Source organism: Jaculus jaculus, chromosome 10 (genome assembly GCF_020740685.1).
Source record: "Jaculus jaculus isolate mJacJac1 chromosome 10, mJacJac1.mat.Y.cur, whole genome shotgun sequence".
Lineage (NCBI taxonomy): Eukaryota > Metazoa > Chordata > Mammalia > Rodentia > Dipodidae > Jaculus > Jaculus jaculus.
Window position 1 is genome coordinate 73,336,015 of NC_059111.1, and position 15,490 is coordinate 73,351,504.

At 38.2% G+C, this 15,490-nt stretch overlaps 1 protein-coding gene across 1 annotated transcript in view; it reads right to left on the bottom strand.

Annotated features, from left to right (window-relative positions):
• Bmt2 (base methyltransferase of 25S rRNA 2 homolog) overlaps nucleotides 1–15,288 on the bottom strand; it is an 83,640-nt gene extending 68,352 nt beyond the window's left edge. Inside the window, exon 1 of the mRNA XM_004671588.2 lies at nucleotides 15,132–15,288. Within this exon, the coding sequence (XP_004671645.2) occupies nucleotides 15,132–15,285 (154 nt within the window). The 5' untranslated portion in view covers nucleotides 15,286–15,288. The remainder of the gene's footprint in view (nucleotides 1–15,131) is intronic.
• Between the last annotated feature and the right edge of the window lie 202 nt (nucleotides 15,289–15,490).

The window sequence follows — 15,490 nt, forward strand, 5'->3', positions numbered from 1 at the left end:
ACACACACACACACACACACACATATATTTATTAGATATGACGTGGGGGAGGGAATGGGCATGCCAGAGTCTCTAGCAACTGCAAACGAACTCCAGATGCATGTGCCATGATGTGCATCTGGCTAATATGGGACCTGGAGAATTGAACCTGGGTCCTTAGGCTTCCCAGGCAAGCACCTTAACAGCTAAGCCATCTCTCCAGCCCCTAGTTTTTAAATATTCTAGGACTTGGATTCTAAAAGCCACCAAAGGTAAGATGGGTAATGTTTACTTTAGGTATTCAAAGTCCTGCTGAGTTGATCAATCTATATACACACAAAAAAATACCTGTTAAAATTTGACTCAAAAAATTTTCTATCACTTATTAGGTCAACCAATAATTTAAAGAATATTTCATTTAAAAGCATATTATTTTTTCATTATTAAAAGGCAAATAAAGAACTAGAACTTCCTAAGGTCTGCTCAAAAAGCCTATTTCAAAACAGTCTAAGAAATGTGTAAATATTTAAGTTCAAAATTCTCAATGAATTAAGCTTATAACTCATTTTACTATAATAGCTATTTGTGAAGGATTCAAAATCAATATGATTAATTTTTTAATTCATTTTTAGAATTCACCTCCTATACATATCTTAGAAAAACTGCATGTATTGTAAAGAGAGAACATGAGTATCTCCAAAAAATAAACAATTTGACTTTGCCCAACTACAGAAAATTCAAAATTACTTTTAGAAAGCAACATTGTCTATATGCTGTTAACAAATACTTCATGCTCAAACTAAAAGAATAAGCAGAGAAGGAATAACAATTGCTCACTCCAATATAGTTTTCAAATTAACTCAAGCTCTAGAGTGTATAAAAGATAGTTTTCTAATTTTCTTACAAATTCTAGAACAAAGTAACATCACTACTTCTACTTCTTTTCTTTTACTTCAATTTTTTATATTCCCTCTATATTTACATTTCTAAAACCCCATATTAATTCTTATTCTTAGAAGATTTAAAATAAAACATAGGTAAGAATTTAATACATTTAACTCTGAGGCCAATCTTGTCTGGCATAGGGTTAAATTCTAATTGTATAGAGAATGCATCCAACTCAATTGCAAAAATAATCTATTTTTAAAAGTGGGCAAAGAGTGGTTATGGAGATGGTTCAGTGGATGAAGTGCTTGTTGCACAGCATGAGGACCAACACAAAATACCAGGTAGGTATCACTACCTGCCTGTAATCTCAATACACTGGAGATGGTGACAAAGGGTACCTGGGGAACTAGACTGCCCAAATCATGAGTCCTGGGTTCAAGTGAGATTTTTGCCTCAGAAAACAGAGGGGAGAATGATGAAGATATAAGATATCAACTTCTGTGTGTGGGGGGGGTGCATGAGCATGTGCATGCTCAGACACATCAACACACATACACGTGTATACTACATGTACACAAAAGAGTGGGTGAAAGACTTGAATATTTTTTTAAATATTTTTTGGTTTATTTAATTTATTTATTTGAGAGCGGCAGACAGAGAAAGAGGCAGACAGAGATAGAGAGAGAGAGAATTGGCATGCGAGGGCCTCCAGCCACTGCAAACAACTCTAGACGCGTGTGTCCCCTTGTGCATCTGGCTAACGTGGGTCTTGGGGAATCGAGCCTCAAACTGGGGTCCTTAGGCTTCACAGACAAGCGCTTAACCGCTAAGCCATCTCTCCAGCCCAAGACTTGAATGTTTTTAAAAGAATATATATAAAAAGCTGACTAAGGATACACACAAATGTACAGAGAAATGTGACTGCCAACCACTATCAGAAAGATTTTTTAACAATTGCTGGATGTAGAGGAAAGAGTCTTCATGTGCACTGCCATTAGAGATGGTTAAAGTATCAAAAATTAATCTATCATATGATACAGCAGCTCCTTTTCAGGGTATATAGGCAAGGACAATAAAATCAGCATGTTGAAAAAGACATCTGTACTCCCATGTTCACTGTAGCATTACAGAAACAACCTGAGTTCATGAATGAACTGTAAAGAAATTATAGTATGTATATACATAAACTGTGAACCAGAATTCAGCCTTTCAAAAAGAAAATTCTTCTCTTCATGACAAAGTGGGTGACCTTAGAGTTTATTATGTATATGAAATCTGCCAGACTTAGAAGACAAGCATCACATATATTTTATATGTAGACTCTAAAGCAGTAGGCCTTAAAGAAATAGTGTGTGATCACCCAGGGGTGATAGAGATGGTGAGACATCATTAAAAGGGTCCAAATTAAATTACAAAATGAGGGCTGGAGAGATGGCTTAGTGGTTAAGGTGCTTGCCTACAAAGCCAAAAGACCCAGGTTCAATTCCCCAAGACCCACGTAAATCAGAAGCACGAAGTGGCACATGCATCTGAAGTTTGTTTTCAGTGGCTGAAGGTCCTGGTGCACCCATTCTCTATCTGCCTCTCTCTCTAAAATAAATAAAATTAAATAAAAAAGCTTTAATTACAAAATGAGTAAGCTCAAATTTATTATATAGGAACTACATCAGAATATATATAACTTCTAAAGGAGCTCATTGGAGATATGCACATAGTAACTACTATGTAATGGGTTTTAATCAGCTTGACTGGAAATTATTACACAAACTATACTACTGCAATTTTTTAATTGCTAAGTATGCCTCAAAAATATAATAATTCTTAGCAGGTTAGCTTTATAAGTAATAATACCAAAGAGTAACAATGCTGCAATTCAAAAGAAAATGTAGTTTATATAAAAATCTAAACAGTGGAGATGAACCTAATGGTGACATAAGAGAGTTGACTGCAAATAAATTTTGGGAGTGATGGAAATGTTCTGGATCTTGTGGCAATAATTTCACAGGTACATATTATCTATCAAACTTCATGATATTGTACACATTACATGGATGATATCAACTGTATACAAACTATACCACGACAAAGTTTTAAAAATGATGTGCAATGGGCTGGAGAGATGGCTTAGTGGTTAAGCGCTTGCCTGTGAAGCCTAAGGACCCCGGTTCGAGGCTCGGTTCCCCAGGTCCCATGTTAGCCAGATGCACAAGGGGGCGCACGCGTCTGGAGTTCGTTTGCAGAGGCTGGAAGCCCTGGCGCGCCCATTCTCTCTCTCTCCCTCTATCTGTCTTTCTCTCTGTGTCTGTCACTCTCAAATAAATAAATAAATAAATAATTTTAAAAAAATGATGTGCAAGAGCATAGTAAGCACACAAAAGCTGTATTGTGATAAATATTACAAAATAAAAATTGTATTTCATTAATTTCAGTGTTAGTTTCTATAAAATAAACAACCCAAATATTTAGGTATCATAAGTCTTCAACTTTTGAAAATTCAGAACAGATGATTTTTACTAGTTGACCAGATTACCAATAACAAGTTTACAGAACCTTAACATGAAGTAAGTAGAGAAGCTCATGACTTGCTGGAGCAAATGTATGCTTCTAACCACTCTACCACCCTGCACCTCTTCAGGAGTTTTACATTCCTTAACATTCATGGAAATGAGGCAAGTCTGGCATATGAATACCTTTGCAAAACCATACTAACAATATATACATGGACTTTTGTCAAGCAGATGTAGTTATTTAATCTCATTAGCTGCATTTTCTGTTAATTTCCTCTGGCTGCCAACTCTGGATATACATTGTAATCACTCAAAAATGTCACTTAATTGATCTGGGGTGGGAAATAGTCATTTATTTTAATGCTTCCAGATGTGTCCACTGTATATTTATGGTTCAAAACCAGCAGCCTATAACAAAGTTGTGAACTCCTGCTTGGTACAATACTATGAAGAGCAGTAAGACCTGGGACAAAAATAGTTGAATTAGGCAGGGTATGGTGAAGTACACCTTTAATTTCAGCACTCAGGAGGCAGAGGTAGGAGGACCACCATGAATTCGAGGGCATCCTGAGACTACATAGTGAATTCCATGTCCACCTGGTCTAATGGAAGACCCTATCTCGAAAAACCAAAATAAGAATGAAAAAAATACTTGAACTAAATTAAAAAAAAATGCATGGATTATGAAGCAGCCTTTTAAAATTATTTATTGACTTATTTGCCAGCAGCAGAGAGAGAAAGAGAGGGAGGGAGGAACAAGAGAAGAGAAGAAGAGAAAACAGACAGATAATGGGCAGGCCAGGACCTCTAGCCACTGCAAACAAGTTTAGTGGGTCCTGGGGAATCTAAACTGGGTACTTTAGCTGTGCAGGCAAATGCCTTAAACACTAAGCCATCTCTCCAGCCCCTGGAGCAACCTTTTATGACAGACATACTTATGATTAAAAATCTTAATCTAAACCGGGCGTGGTGGCGCATGCCTTTAATCCCAGCACTCGGGAGGCAGAGGTAGGAGGATCACCATGAGTTCGAGGTCACCCTGAGAATACAGAGTGAATTCCAGGTCAGCCAGGGCTAGAGTGAGACCCTACCTTGTAAAACAAAAAAATAATAAATAAATAAAATAAAATAAATAAATCTTAATCTAATGCAAAAGCCTTTGACTACACCCTCTAAGGGAGATAAAACAAGAAAAGTCAGGACCAATGAAACTGACATCTGTCATTCCCTTGAGAATATTAACTTACAGCTGTGCCTATGACTACAAAAATCTCTTAAGTTTAACAATGAACTTAAAAATAAAGTCAACAGCTTTCTAGAACTCATTTTTTTTAATAGAGTGATTTATATGCAAATGGGAATAAGAAATACTCAGATGCTCCACTTAAGGGCATGGATATTTAACCTACAAGATACAGGAGAGTTACACTGGGGCTGCAAATTTTATCTGTAAATTTAGGGTTTGCAAATATAAATTCTCTTTTATTTGTAATTTTACATGCAGAGACTGAAGCTCTGAATAATGCAGATCAACTATTAAAGGTATATAATCAGTTGATATGCTCAGAAGAAAATAGTATAAACTGAAAAAAAAAAAGATTTGTATGTGAAAGGTAAAAATTTAAAGTTCAGAATGTAAAGGCAATAAAAAGCAACTATCTGGAAGTATTTACATTAGTTTCTTTTGTATGCATGCCTTAAATCTATGTGAGGGAAATAAGATTAGGTTTTAGCTATGTAATAGGCAGAGCTCTACTTAAGGACCTAAGTTTAGTGAAAAGACAACAAAGTAATCCAGACCATTATGAACACTGTAAAATTAAGTATATCTGTGCTATAAATAAGGTACTTACTTATGTAGTATCTGTGCTAGAGTTTGTTTAGAAAACAGCTTAAATGTCCATGAGGTTATTTTAAGAAGCCTAAAGATTTCTAATTTTAAACCATGTTTCTTGATAATCTGAAACTGATTAACTGATTGACTTTGTGTGGAGCTCATGCTTTATAATCCCAGCAATGAGGAGGATGAAGTAGGACTGCCTAGAGTTTGAAGGTAGCCTTGCTACAGTGTCTTCTTCTGTAGCTGGAACTGGTCTCAAACTTTAAAACATATTTTCTTTAAAATTTGTGGGTGTGTATCACATGGAGGTCAGAACCACCTCAGGGAATTTCTCTTCTTTTGCCACCTGTTTTTGAGACAATTCTTGTTGATTTGCCACTGCTGCTTGCAAACTTCCACATCCTCATGCTCTACACCCCATTGCTGTTGGTTGTGTTGGAATTACAGACATGCATGTCACTGTCACTTTGTGTCCATCTTTACATGGACTATTAAGAAAGTCAAACTCAGGTCAGCAGGTTGCAAGCAAGGGTCTTCACCACTGAGCATCCCCCTAAGACCTGGACTCACTCTTAATTCTCCTGCTCCAGCCTCCCAGGTGCTAGTATTAGAAGCATGTGCTGCTATGTCCAGCTGAAACTCTCAATTTTACATTATTAAAACAGTATGTGGTTACACTTTCTGGATATCATTATTTCTGATCTCACACATTTCAGGAAATGTTTCATGAAATGTGTGGAGGTTGTATTGCAGTTACTTTCATTTCTGGCACAAAACACCCAACAAAAAGCAGCTTGTGAGAAGAAATGGGGTAGTTTATTTTGGCTCACATCCTTGAGGGGAAGTTCCAAGATGGCAGGGGAAAACATGGCATGAGCAGAGTCTGGATATCACTTTCTGTCCAACATCAGGTGGGCAACAGCAGTAGAAGACTGTGCTGAACACTGGCAAGGGGAAGCTATCTAGAACACCCATAAGCCTTTCCCCAACACACACCTCCTACCGCAAGGCTTCAATTCCCAAACTGCCACCAGTTGGGGACCTAGCATTCAGAATACATAAGTTTATGGGAATTCAATTCAAACTACCACAAGGTGGGTTAGGGTAAGGATGGTATTCAGGAGCCATCTTAATGCTACTTTGGAAATGTAAAGACAGGATAGCTAACAAGTAACACATCTACATTTATTTATGTAACTAGAAAAGGTTGAGATCTTGCTAGTAGTAATTAGCAAGGATTAATAAAAGTGAGAGTGCCAAAAAGATACTTGATAGTAAACAAAATGTTAATACAACTTTCAATTATTAACATTTTAACAGTTTGAAATTACTCTTAAAAATAGTAAATGAAGGCTGGAGAGATGGCTTAGCAATTAAGGTGTTTGCCTGTGAAGCCAAAGAACCCAGGTTTGAATCCCCAGGACCCAAGTAAGCCAGATGCACAAGGTGGCACATGCATCAGAAGCTCATTTGCAGTGACTGAAGGCCCGGCACGTCCATTCACACTTGCTATCTATGTATATCTCTCTCTCTATCTGCCTCTTTTTCTCTCCCTCTGTCTTTCAAATAAAAATACATTTTAAAATAGCATAGTGAGATTCGAGGTTAACTTTTCTAAAGTTACATATGATAGACCATTTTTAATCTATAACAGAAAAGGTGTTTCCACATTTTTCTAAGTGAACAAAAATACCACAAGAGATGGCTTTAACAGGGACTATATGGTGAATTTACAATCTAAATGATTGAATGTGTGGTTCAAGAAAATCCTTCATCCAATGTGGTTGATAGAAGTGGGAGTTCAGACACTGGTTTAGTTAATAATGCATGTGTGTCACCTCAACCAGAGATAGCAGCAATAATAAAATGGCAATCAATTAGGTATCAAAAAAATATCAAAAGAGAAATTTAAAAACAACTGATATGGGGGCTGGAGAGATGGCTTAGCGGTTAAGTGCTTGCCTGTGAAGCCAAAGAACCTCCGTTTGATGCTCAATTCCCCAGGACCCATGTAAGCCAGATGCATAAGGGAGCACACGCATCTGGAAGCCCTGGCAGACTCATTCTCCTCTCTATCTGCCTCTTTCTCTCTGTCTGTTGCTCTCAAATAAATAAGTAAAACATAAAACAAAACAAACAAAAATCAACTGATATAGATAGAGTGCCTTAAAAACAAGTGACTCTATACAGTGATGTAACAAGAATACTTAGAAAAGTCATTAACATAATTAGTTATCACAACTGATACTTCACTTCTACATACTATAAGGGTGTTACAGAAATGAAGTCTCCCACAGGCACATATATGTTAGGAATGAATTTGAAAAAACACAATTAGAGCTCCCAAGACAAACACATCCTTTAGCAGCATAAGAGACCTTGTTTTTGTTAAGGACCTAAAACAAAACTCAAGTTCAGTGGGTTTTTTTTTTTTGTTGTTGTTGTTTTGTTTTGTTTTTTTAAAGTGGATCAACAGTTACTTGCATCAGTAGTATACAAGTGACAGTTAAATATGCACATCTCTATTCCCTAGTCTCAGTTTCACAATTTTTTTTTTGGGGGGGGGGAGGAGGAGATGAGTAGGGATCAATATTTTAAATACTGATCATAAGATTCTTACACTTAATAAAACATGAGAAATTGTCTTAGATTCTTAAAACTACAAAGAAATGTGCATAAAAACACTGCACTTATGCCAACAATGTCTAGACATCTTTCAGAACCTTAGCCAATCATTGCTTTCTTAATATTAGAATCTTGATTTTACCTTTTCTTGGGCTTTAGGTTCACTTTATGCGCTTTCACTATAAATGAAGCACATACAATAGTAGGTATAGTTATAGTGTCACCACCTAGCACTATAGAAAACTCCTGAGATTAGTACTTAATATTTGTTCTGTGAAAGCTCTACTCTCCTTTAACCCTTAACTACCAGTGTTCTCCAAAGATCTCTCCTAAATTGGACTTTATCATTACTACTTGCAATACTCCAATCCTAACCACCATGTACAGGGGATTCCAATCCTAAACTTTCCAATATATTCCCAACTTAAGACATCGCCCGCATCTCTATGCAAACCAGCCTGGCTGTCTGCCCTGTTCGCATAGCACTCCTACTCTTCTTACACACACACACACACACACAATTTCTAAACTAGATGCTTAATGGCTATTAGTAACATTTACCCAGTCAAGAAATCTTGACATTATCTTTGTTTCCTCCCTTTTACTTTCACTAGAAGTTTCCTCTGACCTTCAAAATGTTCTCTCTTTTTTCTCTTTGCATAATCACTACTGTTACTCAAGTCTGTATCAACATTAAATCAGGCAAATTAAGGAGCCCACCTATCCAATCTCCAACCTTTCTAGATTATTTTACACGGGAATCTATAGCCCTTTAGTTCAGTGTTTTAATCTTTTTGTCCACGGAATACTGTGTAAAGCTTTTATTTTTTTACTTTTTATTTTTTAATTTATTAATTAATTTATTTATTTGAGAGCGACAGACATAGAGAGAAAGACAGATAGAGGGAGAGAGAGAATGGGCACGCCAGGGCTTCCAGCCTCTGCAAACGAACTCCACACGCGTGCGTCCCCTTGTGCATCTGGCTAACGTGGGACCTGGGGAACTGAGCCTCGAACCGGGGTCCTTAGGCTTCACAGGCAAGCGCTTAATCGCTAAGCCATCTCTCCAGCCCTGTGTAAAGCTTTTAAATAAGATACTTTTATCCTGTGAAGCTCCAAAAGATGACAGCAATATGGATGAGGTAAGAACCACTATGTTTATTTGCTTTATAAAATAATCAAAGGATATATGCATCAATATATTTGTTTTTAAACTCTGAAATGTAAAACCCCTGGAAAATCACAAAGAGGCATAATAATACAAAGTCAAGAAATAACATACATTGTACCCTACTACATGCTCTTCCCTGAACTCAATGTTCCTTTGTCTTTTAGTGTTACTGATTATTAAATTCTTTTCTTCCCTCCCTTCACCCCTCTGTCGTCTGCTAAACCAGGAGTTCAAAATTTTTAGGGCAAAGTTAATTGACTTTCAGTGGACAACTACTATTTATTTTGCTGATCAAGCAAAGATTCAATTACCCAAAACACAAAACAAAAGTAGAACACAAGAACAACAATAAACTTTTCTGGTTCTTTATTAAAATGGATATAGGCTGAGAAAAATATTTAAAACAAAAAAGAAAATCTCACTTGAGAAAAGTAAAGCAAAGAGAACTTGTTTAAAGCTTCTTGAGTCATGAATTAGAACGACTTATTAAAAGAGGTATGGGAGAAGACAAGTGAAGATAAAAAATGAAATAAAGTGCAAATAAATATGGTCTGTGTGCTGGAGAAATAGCTCAGCAATTTTAGCACTTGCTTGCAAAGCCTAAGGACCTGAGTTTGATTCCCTTTATAACACCAGATGTACAAGGTGGCACATGCATCTGAAGTTTGTTTGCAGTAGTTAGAGGCCCTGGTGCATCCATTCTCTTTATCTGTTTCTCTCACTCAAATAAATAAATAAATGGAATATTTTTTAAATGGTCTCTGGTCCAAATTTTTTAATTTGTTAAATTTAAATTTTTGTTTCATAAAAAATACCAATATTATATTCACTCTATTTTGAGGCTTTTTTGTTTTAGCTCTAAATAATTTCTAATTAAAATGGCTCCCTCCTAGTTTCCTGATTTAAAGTGTTTGCTAGAGAAGATTTAATCACAACTGTAATTTTCATATCGTTTTTATTAGTTATATTCATTGTATAAAATAAAGAATTCATTAGCATATTTTCAGATACTTAAAAGCTTTGATTATATTCATTCTCCCTATTATCCTCTTGTCATCACTCCTCTTGGTCCTCTTCAACCTTGAAAGTAGACCTCTTTTACTTATCATTTCATATGGTTTTAAATACATAGGCTTTTATGTGTGAGCATGGAGTCTGTTTTCTGAATCTGGCTTATTTCATTTAACATAATATTCAGTCCCATCCATTTTCCTGCAAATGACATAATTTTGTTATTTATAGCTGAAAAAACTTTGTTTTGCATATGTATAACATTTATAAAAATATTTTATTTATTTGCAAGAAGAGAGAGAATGAGAGTGAGCAAGAGAGACAGAGAGGAGGAGGAGGGGTGGAGAGAGGGAGAGAAGAAGAGCAGCATGCCAGGACCTCTGGCCACTGTAAATAAACTTCAGACACATATGATAATTTTTGTGCCTGGCTTACATGAGCTGCTTGGGAACTGAACTCGGGCTAGCAGGCTTTGAAAGCAAGCTTTTTAACTGCTGAGACATCTTCTCAGCCCCTATATATCACATTCCTTTACCCATTCATCTGCTGATATACATCTAGGATGAGTCCATGACTAGGCTATTGTGAACAGGGCCCCAATGTACATGAGTAAGCAGATATCTCTATTGTGTGCTGACATCATTCCTCTAGGTAGGTATCCAAGCAAAGTACACTAAGATCATCAGTACGACTATTATTGTAGCTCACTTTTATGCATAACTATGAAAAATATTGATCATTATTAGTCAAGTAACTTAACACAATTCTTCCCATAATTGACTCCAGAATCCTGCACACAATTATTAATCTTTGTCACACCTTTTTTTTTCCTGCGCTTCAGTCTACAGAACTAATTTATTTTGTGCTTTCCATAGCAGTAATCAACTAAAGAACTTTTACACAAGCATAGTAAACTACCTACTACTCTGTGCCTGGAAAATACCACTGTTAACAGTATGTATTTGTACTTATAAACAGCATGGATTTATGTGATACATTGTTTTAATCTGTGTTTTAAGTAAATTCTGGGACTGAATTCACAAAATTACCTACACATTTTCCAAAACAGATTTAAAAGCAAAATTAAATGAGGACTTTGCTTCTACTACTGACAACACCAGCTAGCCTTTTATGTTTTCTTGGCATTCCTTCATGAATACTTTGAGAAAAAAAACACCGTGCACAATAATTATTGTAGAGATACATGGATAGGAATAGAAACAAGTAACAAACCATACAACTAAAAATACACATATCTAGCTGAGTTCTAAATCTGAGATATACTCATCAGGTAAATCTGATTAAGTTTCTTTTGGAAAGCAATACTAGTTGTTTCTTATTAATAAGCTAGCTATAATTCCTATGAGTATTTAAAATGTTTTAATTGGAATGAAGATCAAATTTTTAAATTCTATAGAGCAGAGAGACAGAAAACACCTATATGAAAAGCTCATTTTCCTTCATATAAACCCAAATCTACAGCAATGCTTATCTGCAAGTGCTGGGACACCAGAAACATCCTTTTGCATCACTGCTGCAATCTGTTTCTCTGACATTCTCTTTTAGAAATTATACTTCAGATATAAAGTACCTCCTAAAACACTGACCTGTACTTCCAATTTTCAGTTTACCTTTATACAAATGGCCACAAAACCCATACGTGATGATGCAGAACAGGCAGTAAAATGGAGTTGACAGTGAAAAAGTGGTAAATGAGAGCATCAAACCTTCTGCTCCAAATCTTGCTCATTACTATCTATGTTGGACAGATTACAGCAGTGGAGAAAAACTTTTCCTATCATAGCAGGAAAGTCTCATTTTTACTCTTCTTCCTTCTTCATTTCACTGCCACTACCAGAGATGAAGGAAAACTATTTTTCAACACTTCACTCATTTATTCAGTCCTCCATCATGTTCTTGCTTTTCAGTGATGGTACTGTTTCCTACTTCATTCATCCAACGTTCTTCTTTCTCCACCACAGCTCCCTGAAAAACCCATACTTAACATTTCTCCAACTCAATTATACATTTCCCATGGATTACCCATCTCCATCAATTTATATTATTTCCACCAACCCAAGTTCGAGGGCCGCTTCTTTCTTTTCATTTTGTCTTACTTTCTAATATTTAATGTATTAGGCTTAGAAAATGGGAATATTCCAAGAAAATATGTATAGCACTAATGAACTTAGCCAAGCTTCAAGCAATCTTTTCATTCTTTTATGGACTTAATTTACTCAACTATAAAATGAAAGAATGTAAGTCATAATAAAAATATGGCTGACAAATTTCCAGGCCCTAATGATAGGGGTACTGAAACTACAGACCTGAGATAGAATGTAGAAAATTTGTCAAAGGTACCCAGATACATCTGCTGATCATCTATGTTTGGGAATCATTAATAAATACTTAATGTGTTACATTTCAAGATTTTAAGCTAGAATTTTCACTGTATTTCCAGGTAAGAAAATTGTTATACAGAATATGGTTTCCATAGGTATTGGTATTACAGTTCAGGTATATAACTGACTAAATAGGCCTTTTGGCCTAGCACGAAACCATCATTTACACTATGGTAACAGCTGATTTGCCAATGAACATGTAAACTGTGTTTACAGACTGAGGACCATCAGCATTGCAACTTTATATTCCCAAAATAAAATACTAGAGATTATTTCTTTGAGATTATGTACATAATCAGACATTTTTTAAAAAACAGCAGTTTGACAAGTAAGATTTGGCAATGTCCAAATGAAATGGTGGTACACCGTCCTCAGTAAAACTATTCACTTTTCTAGATAACTCATGGGATGTTGAATACCACCAGCCTAAAGCCTAGTGTAGTCTAGCTCAATGATGGAATTCTGGGCACTTAAATGCCTCAAGGATAGCCTCATTCAAATGCTTAGACTGCCAGGTCTCTACCTGTCCTGAAAGCACACTAGATCACTAACTTTTGAACTACATTTGTGCTAGCTCTGGCAACTTCCAAGTGCCAATTCATATTATAGGTAAATGTCCCAGTGGTTAATATTTGGGTTTAAAGACATGTTTAAACGTGTAGAAATAAGCATGCATGAACAGCACTTGAAGAGTTGCCACATTAGTAGTGTGTAGATTTTAAAGGAGCCTATTCATTTATAAATAAATGAACAATGAAATTATTATTGAAAGGTAAGAATAAAAATTGAATTATGTACTAGTAACTTTCTTTTTACAAGATGAACTTAAATTTGTATAAAACAGCATGACAAATTGCGGAAAAGTGGGTCCACTTATTTCTTCATACAAAAATCTGTAATGAATACCATTATGTAAGTGAGTTCTTTGAATATCAAGAATGATGCAGCTGTTGCTATAGTAACTACTTATTTTATTGAATTGTGGTTGGGGATTAAAGCATTCTTTAAAAAAATTTCAGTATTGTAATCATGCTTAACAAGTCTCTTCTATTGGCTCCTATTAAACAATAACTATAAGCCATCTTTGAGACTCCAAGTGCCCTTTATTAAAAGCTAGGCTTAAGCTATCAAAGAAAGAAACTCATCAAGTTCATTCAAAGTTAAAAGATAATTCAGGGGCTGATGGCTAAGCGGTTAAGGCATTTGTCTGCAAAGCCTAAGGATCCCGGTTCAATTCCCCAGGACCCACGTAAGCCAAATGCACAAGGTGGCGCACGCGTCTGGAGTTCATTTGCAGTGGCTGGAGGTCCTGGCGCACCCATCCTTTCTCTGTCTGCCTCTGTCTCAAATAAAATATTTTTTATAAAGTTATTTTTTTTTAATTTTTATTTATTTATTTATTTGAGAGTGACAGACACAGAGAGAAAGACAGATAGAGGGAGAGAGAGAGAATGGTCGCGCCAGGGCTTCCAGCCTCTGCAAACGAACTCCAGACGCGTGCGCCCCCTTGTGCATCTGGCTAACATGGGACCTGGGGAACCGAGCCTCGAACTGGGGTCCTTAGGCTTCACAGGCAAGCACTTAACCGCTAAGCCATCTCTCCAGCCCTAAAATATTTTTTAAAAAGAAAGATAATTCAGTTTTGACTTTCTATTGTAACTGAAAAGTATGCATGACTGAAAATAAACATGATCTCACATGCCTCTGTTCCCTACAAGTTTTAACTGTGCTTCTAACCTAAATTAACAACTAAGTATAAGACTAACATCAGGAGGCTGCTGACTTTGAATTTGCAATTGAGCTAATACGAGAAGGGCTTGAAAGTTATTCCATTTAGATACTTGTAAGAAATTTCTCTTTAAAAAAAACAAAATGTTCACTATCAAAAAAAAAAAATCCTCCAAAGTAGCTCTTGTTCAAAAGCCTCTATTTCAAAATACCAGGATGACTGTCAGGCTCCAACTATAAACACCTCAGATAGAAAAGCCTCACATAGAAAAGGTTTGCTTTCCTTTATGGTCTTCCCTGAAGGAGGCTCCCACCGATGGCCGGTGGCATTTCTTCAGAAGGCTCGAAGGTTGGACACTATGCATATCAGAGGGCTCTAGAAGACTAGCCGAGATCTTGCCTACCACAAACACGAAGGTCAAGTGTCCGAGCAAGGGGGTGGGGCACAGCCATGGCCCCTTCCCAATGAGCTCGGCCAGCTGACTTCGCAGCCCTGGAAGCCGCGGCGGGGGAAGGCTGAGGCCCGGTCCGAGCAACGAGCCACCAGGGCGACGGAGGGGGCGGGGTGCACAACAGGCTGGCCGAGCCAGGCCCAGCGAGAGGCAACTCCGCTTCTCCTCATCTTTCCCACTGGATTCCACCTGTCTCCGCGGCTTACCTCCGCGGGCCCCGCTTGGAGGTAGGGGTAGGGGGCTGACAGTCGACTCAGCACCCCGGCAGAACACAGGGGCTGGGGAGTGGACGCGGGGACGCGGCTCAAGCCCAGACCCCAAGTCCCTACGACAGGCCCAGGCAGAAAAGGGGGCGGAGGAGCGCCCGACGCCGACCGACCGACCCACCGGGCCGACGTGCAGCTCCTTCCCGTTTCAATGGTGGCCTCTCGGGGGTGGGAGAGGAGAGGTGACAAGACGCCGGGAGTGACGCGCCGCCCTCCGCTCCTCCTCCCTGCGCCCCTGCCACCCGGCCAGGCCTCGGTTTACCTTCGCGGTACTTCTTGCGGAGTCGCCGGTGGACGCTCTTCACCACCCCGGAGAGCTTCTCCTGTTCCAGCTTCCGCTCCTGCTCCCGGGGCTGAGGGGCGTCCGGGGGTCCCTGCCTGCGAGCCGCGCCTCGGCCACCCAGCCCTGGCTCCATACCGCCGCCGCCGCCCCTCGGGCCCCCGCGGTCGCTCCCCACTCGGAGGAGGTGGGGAAGGAGGAGGCAGCAGCGGTGGCAGCAGCCAGAGGAGGCTGAAGGAACCCCAGCGACCAGCCGCGGAGCTGGCCCCGCCTTCCAAGACGCGCCAGTTGATTGGTGGACTGTGGAGGGCTGGGCGGAAACGGAAAAGGCCGAGGGGCCA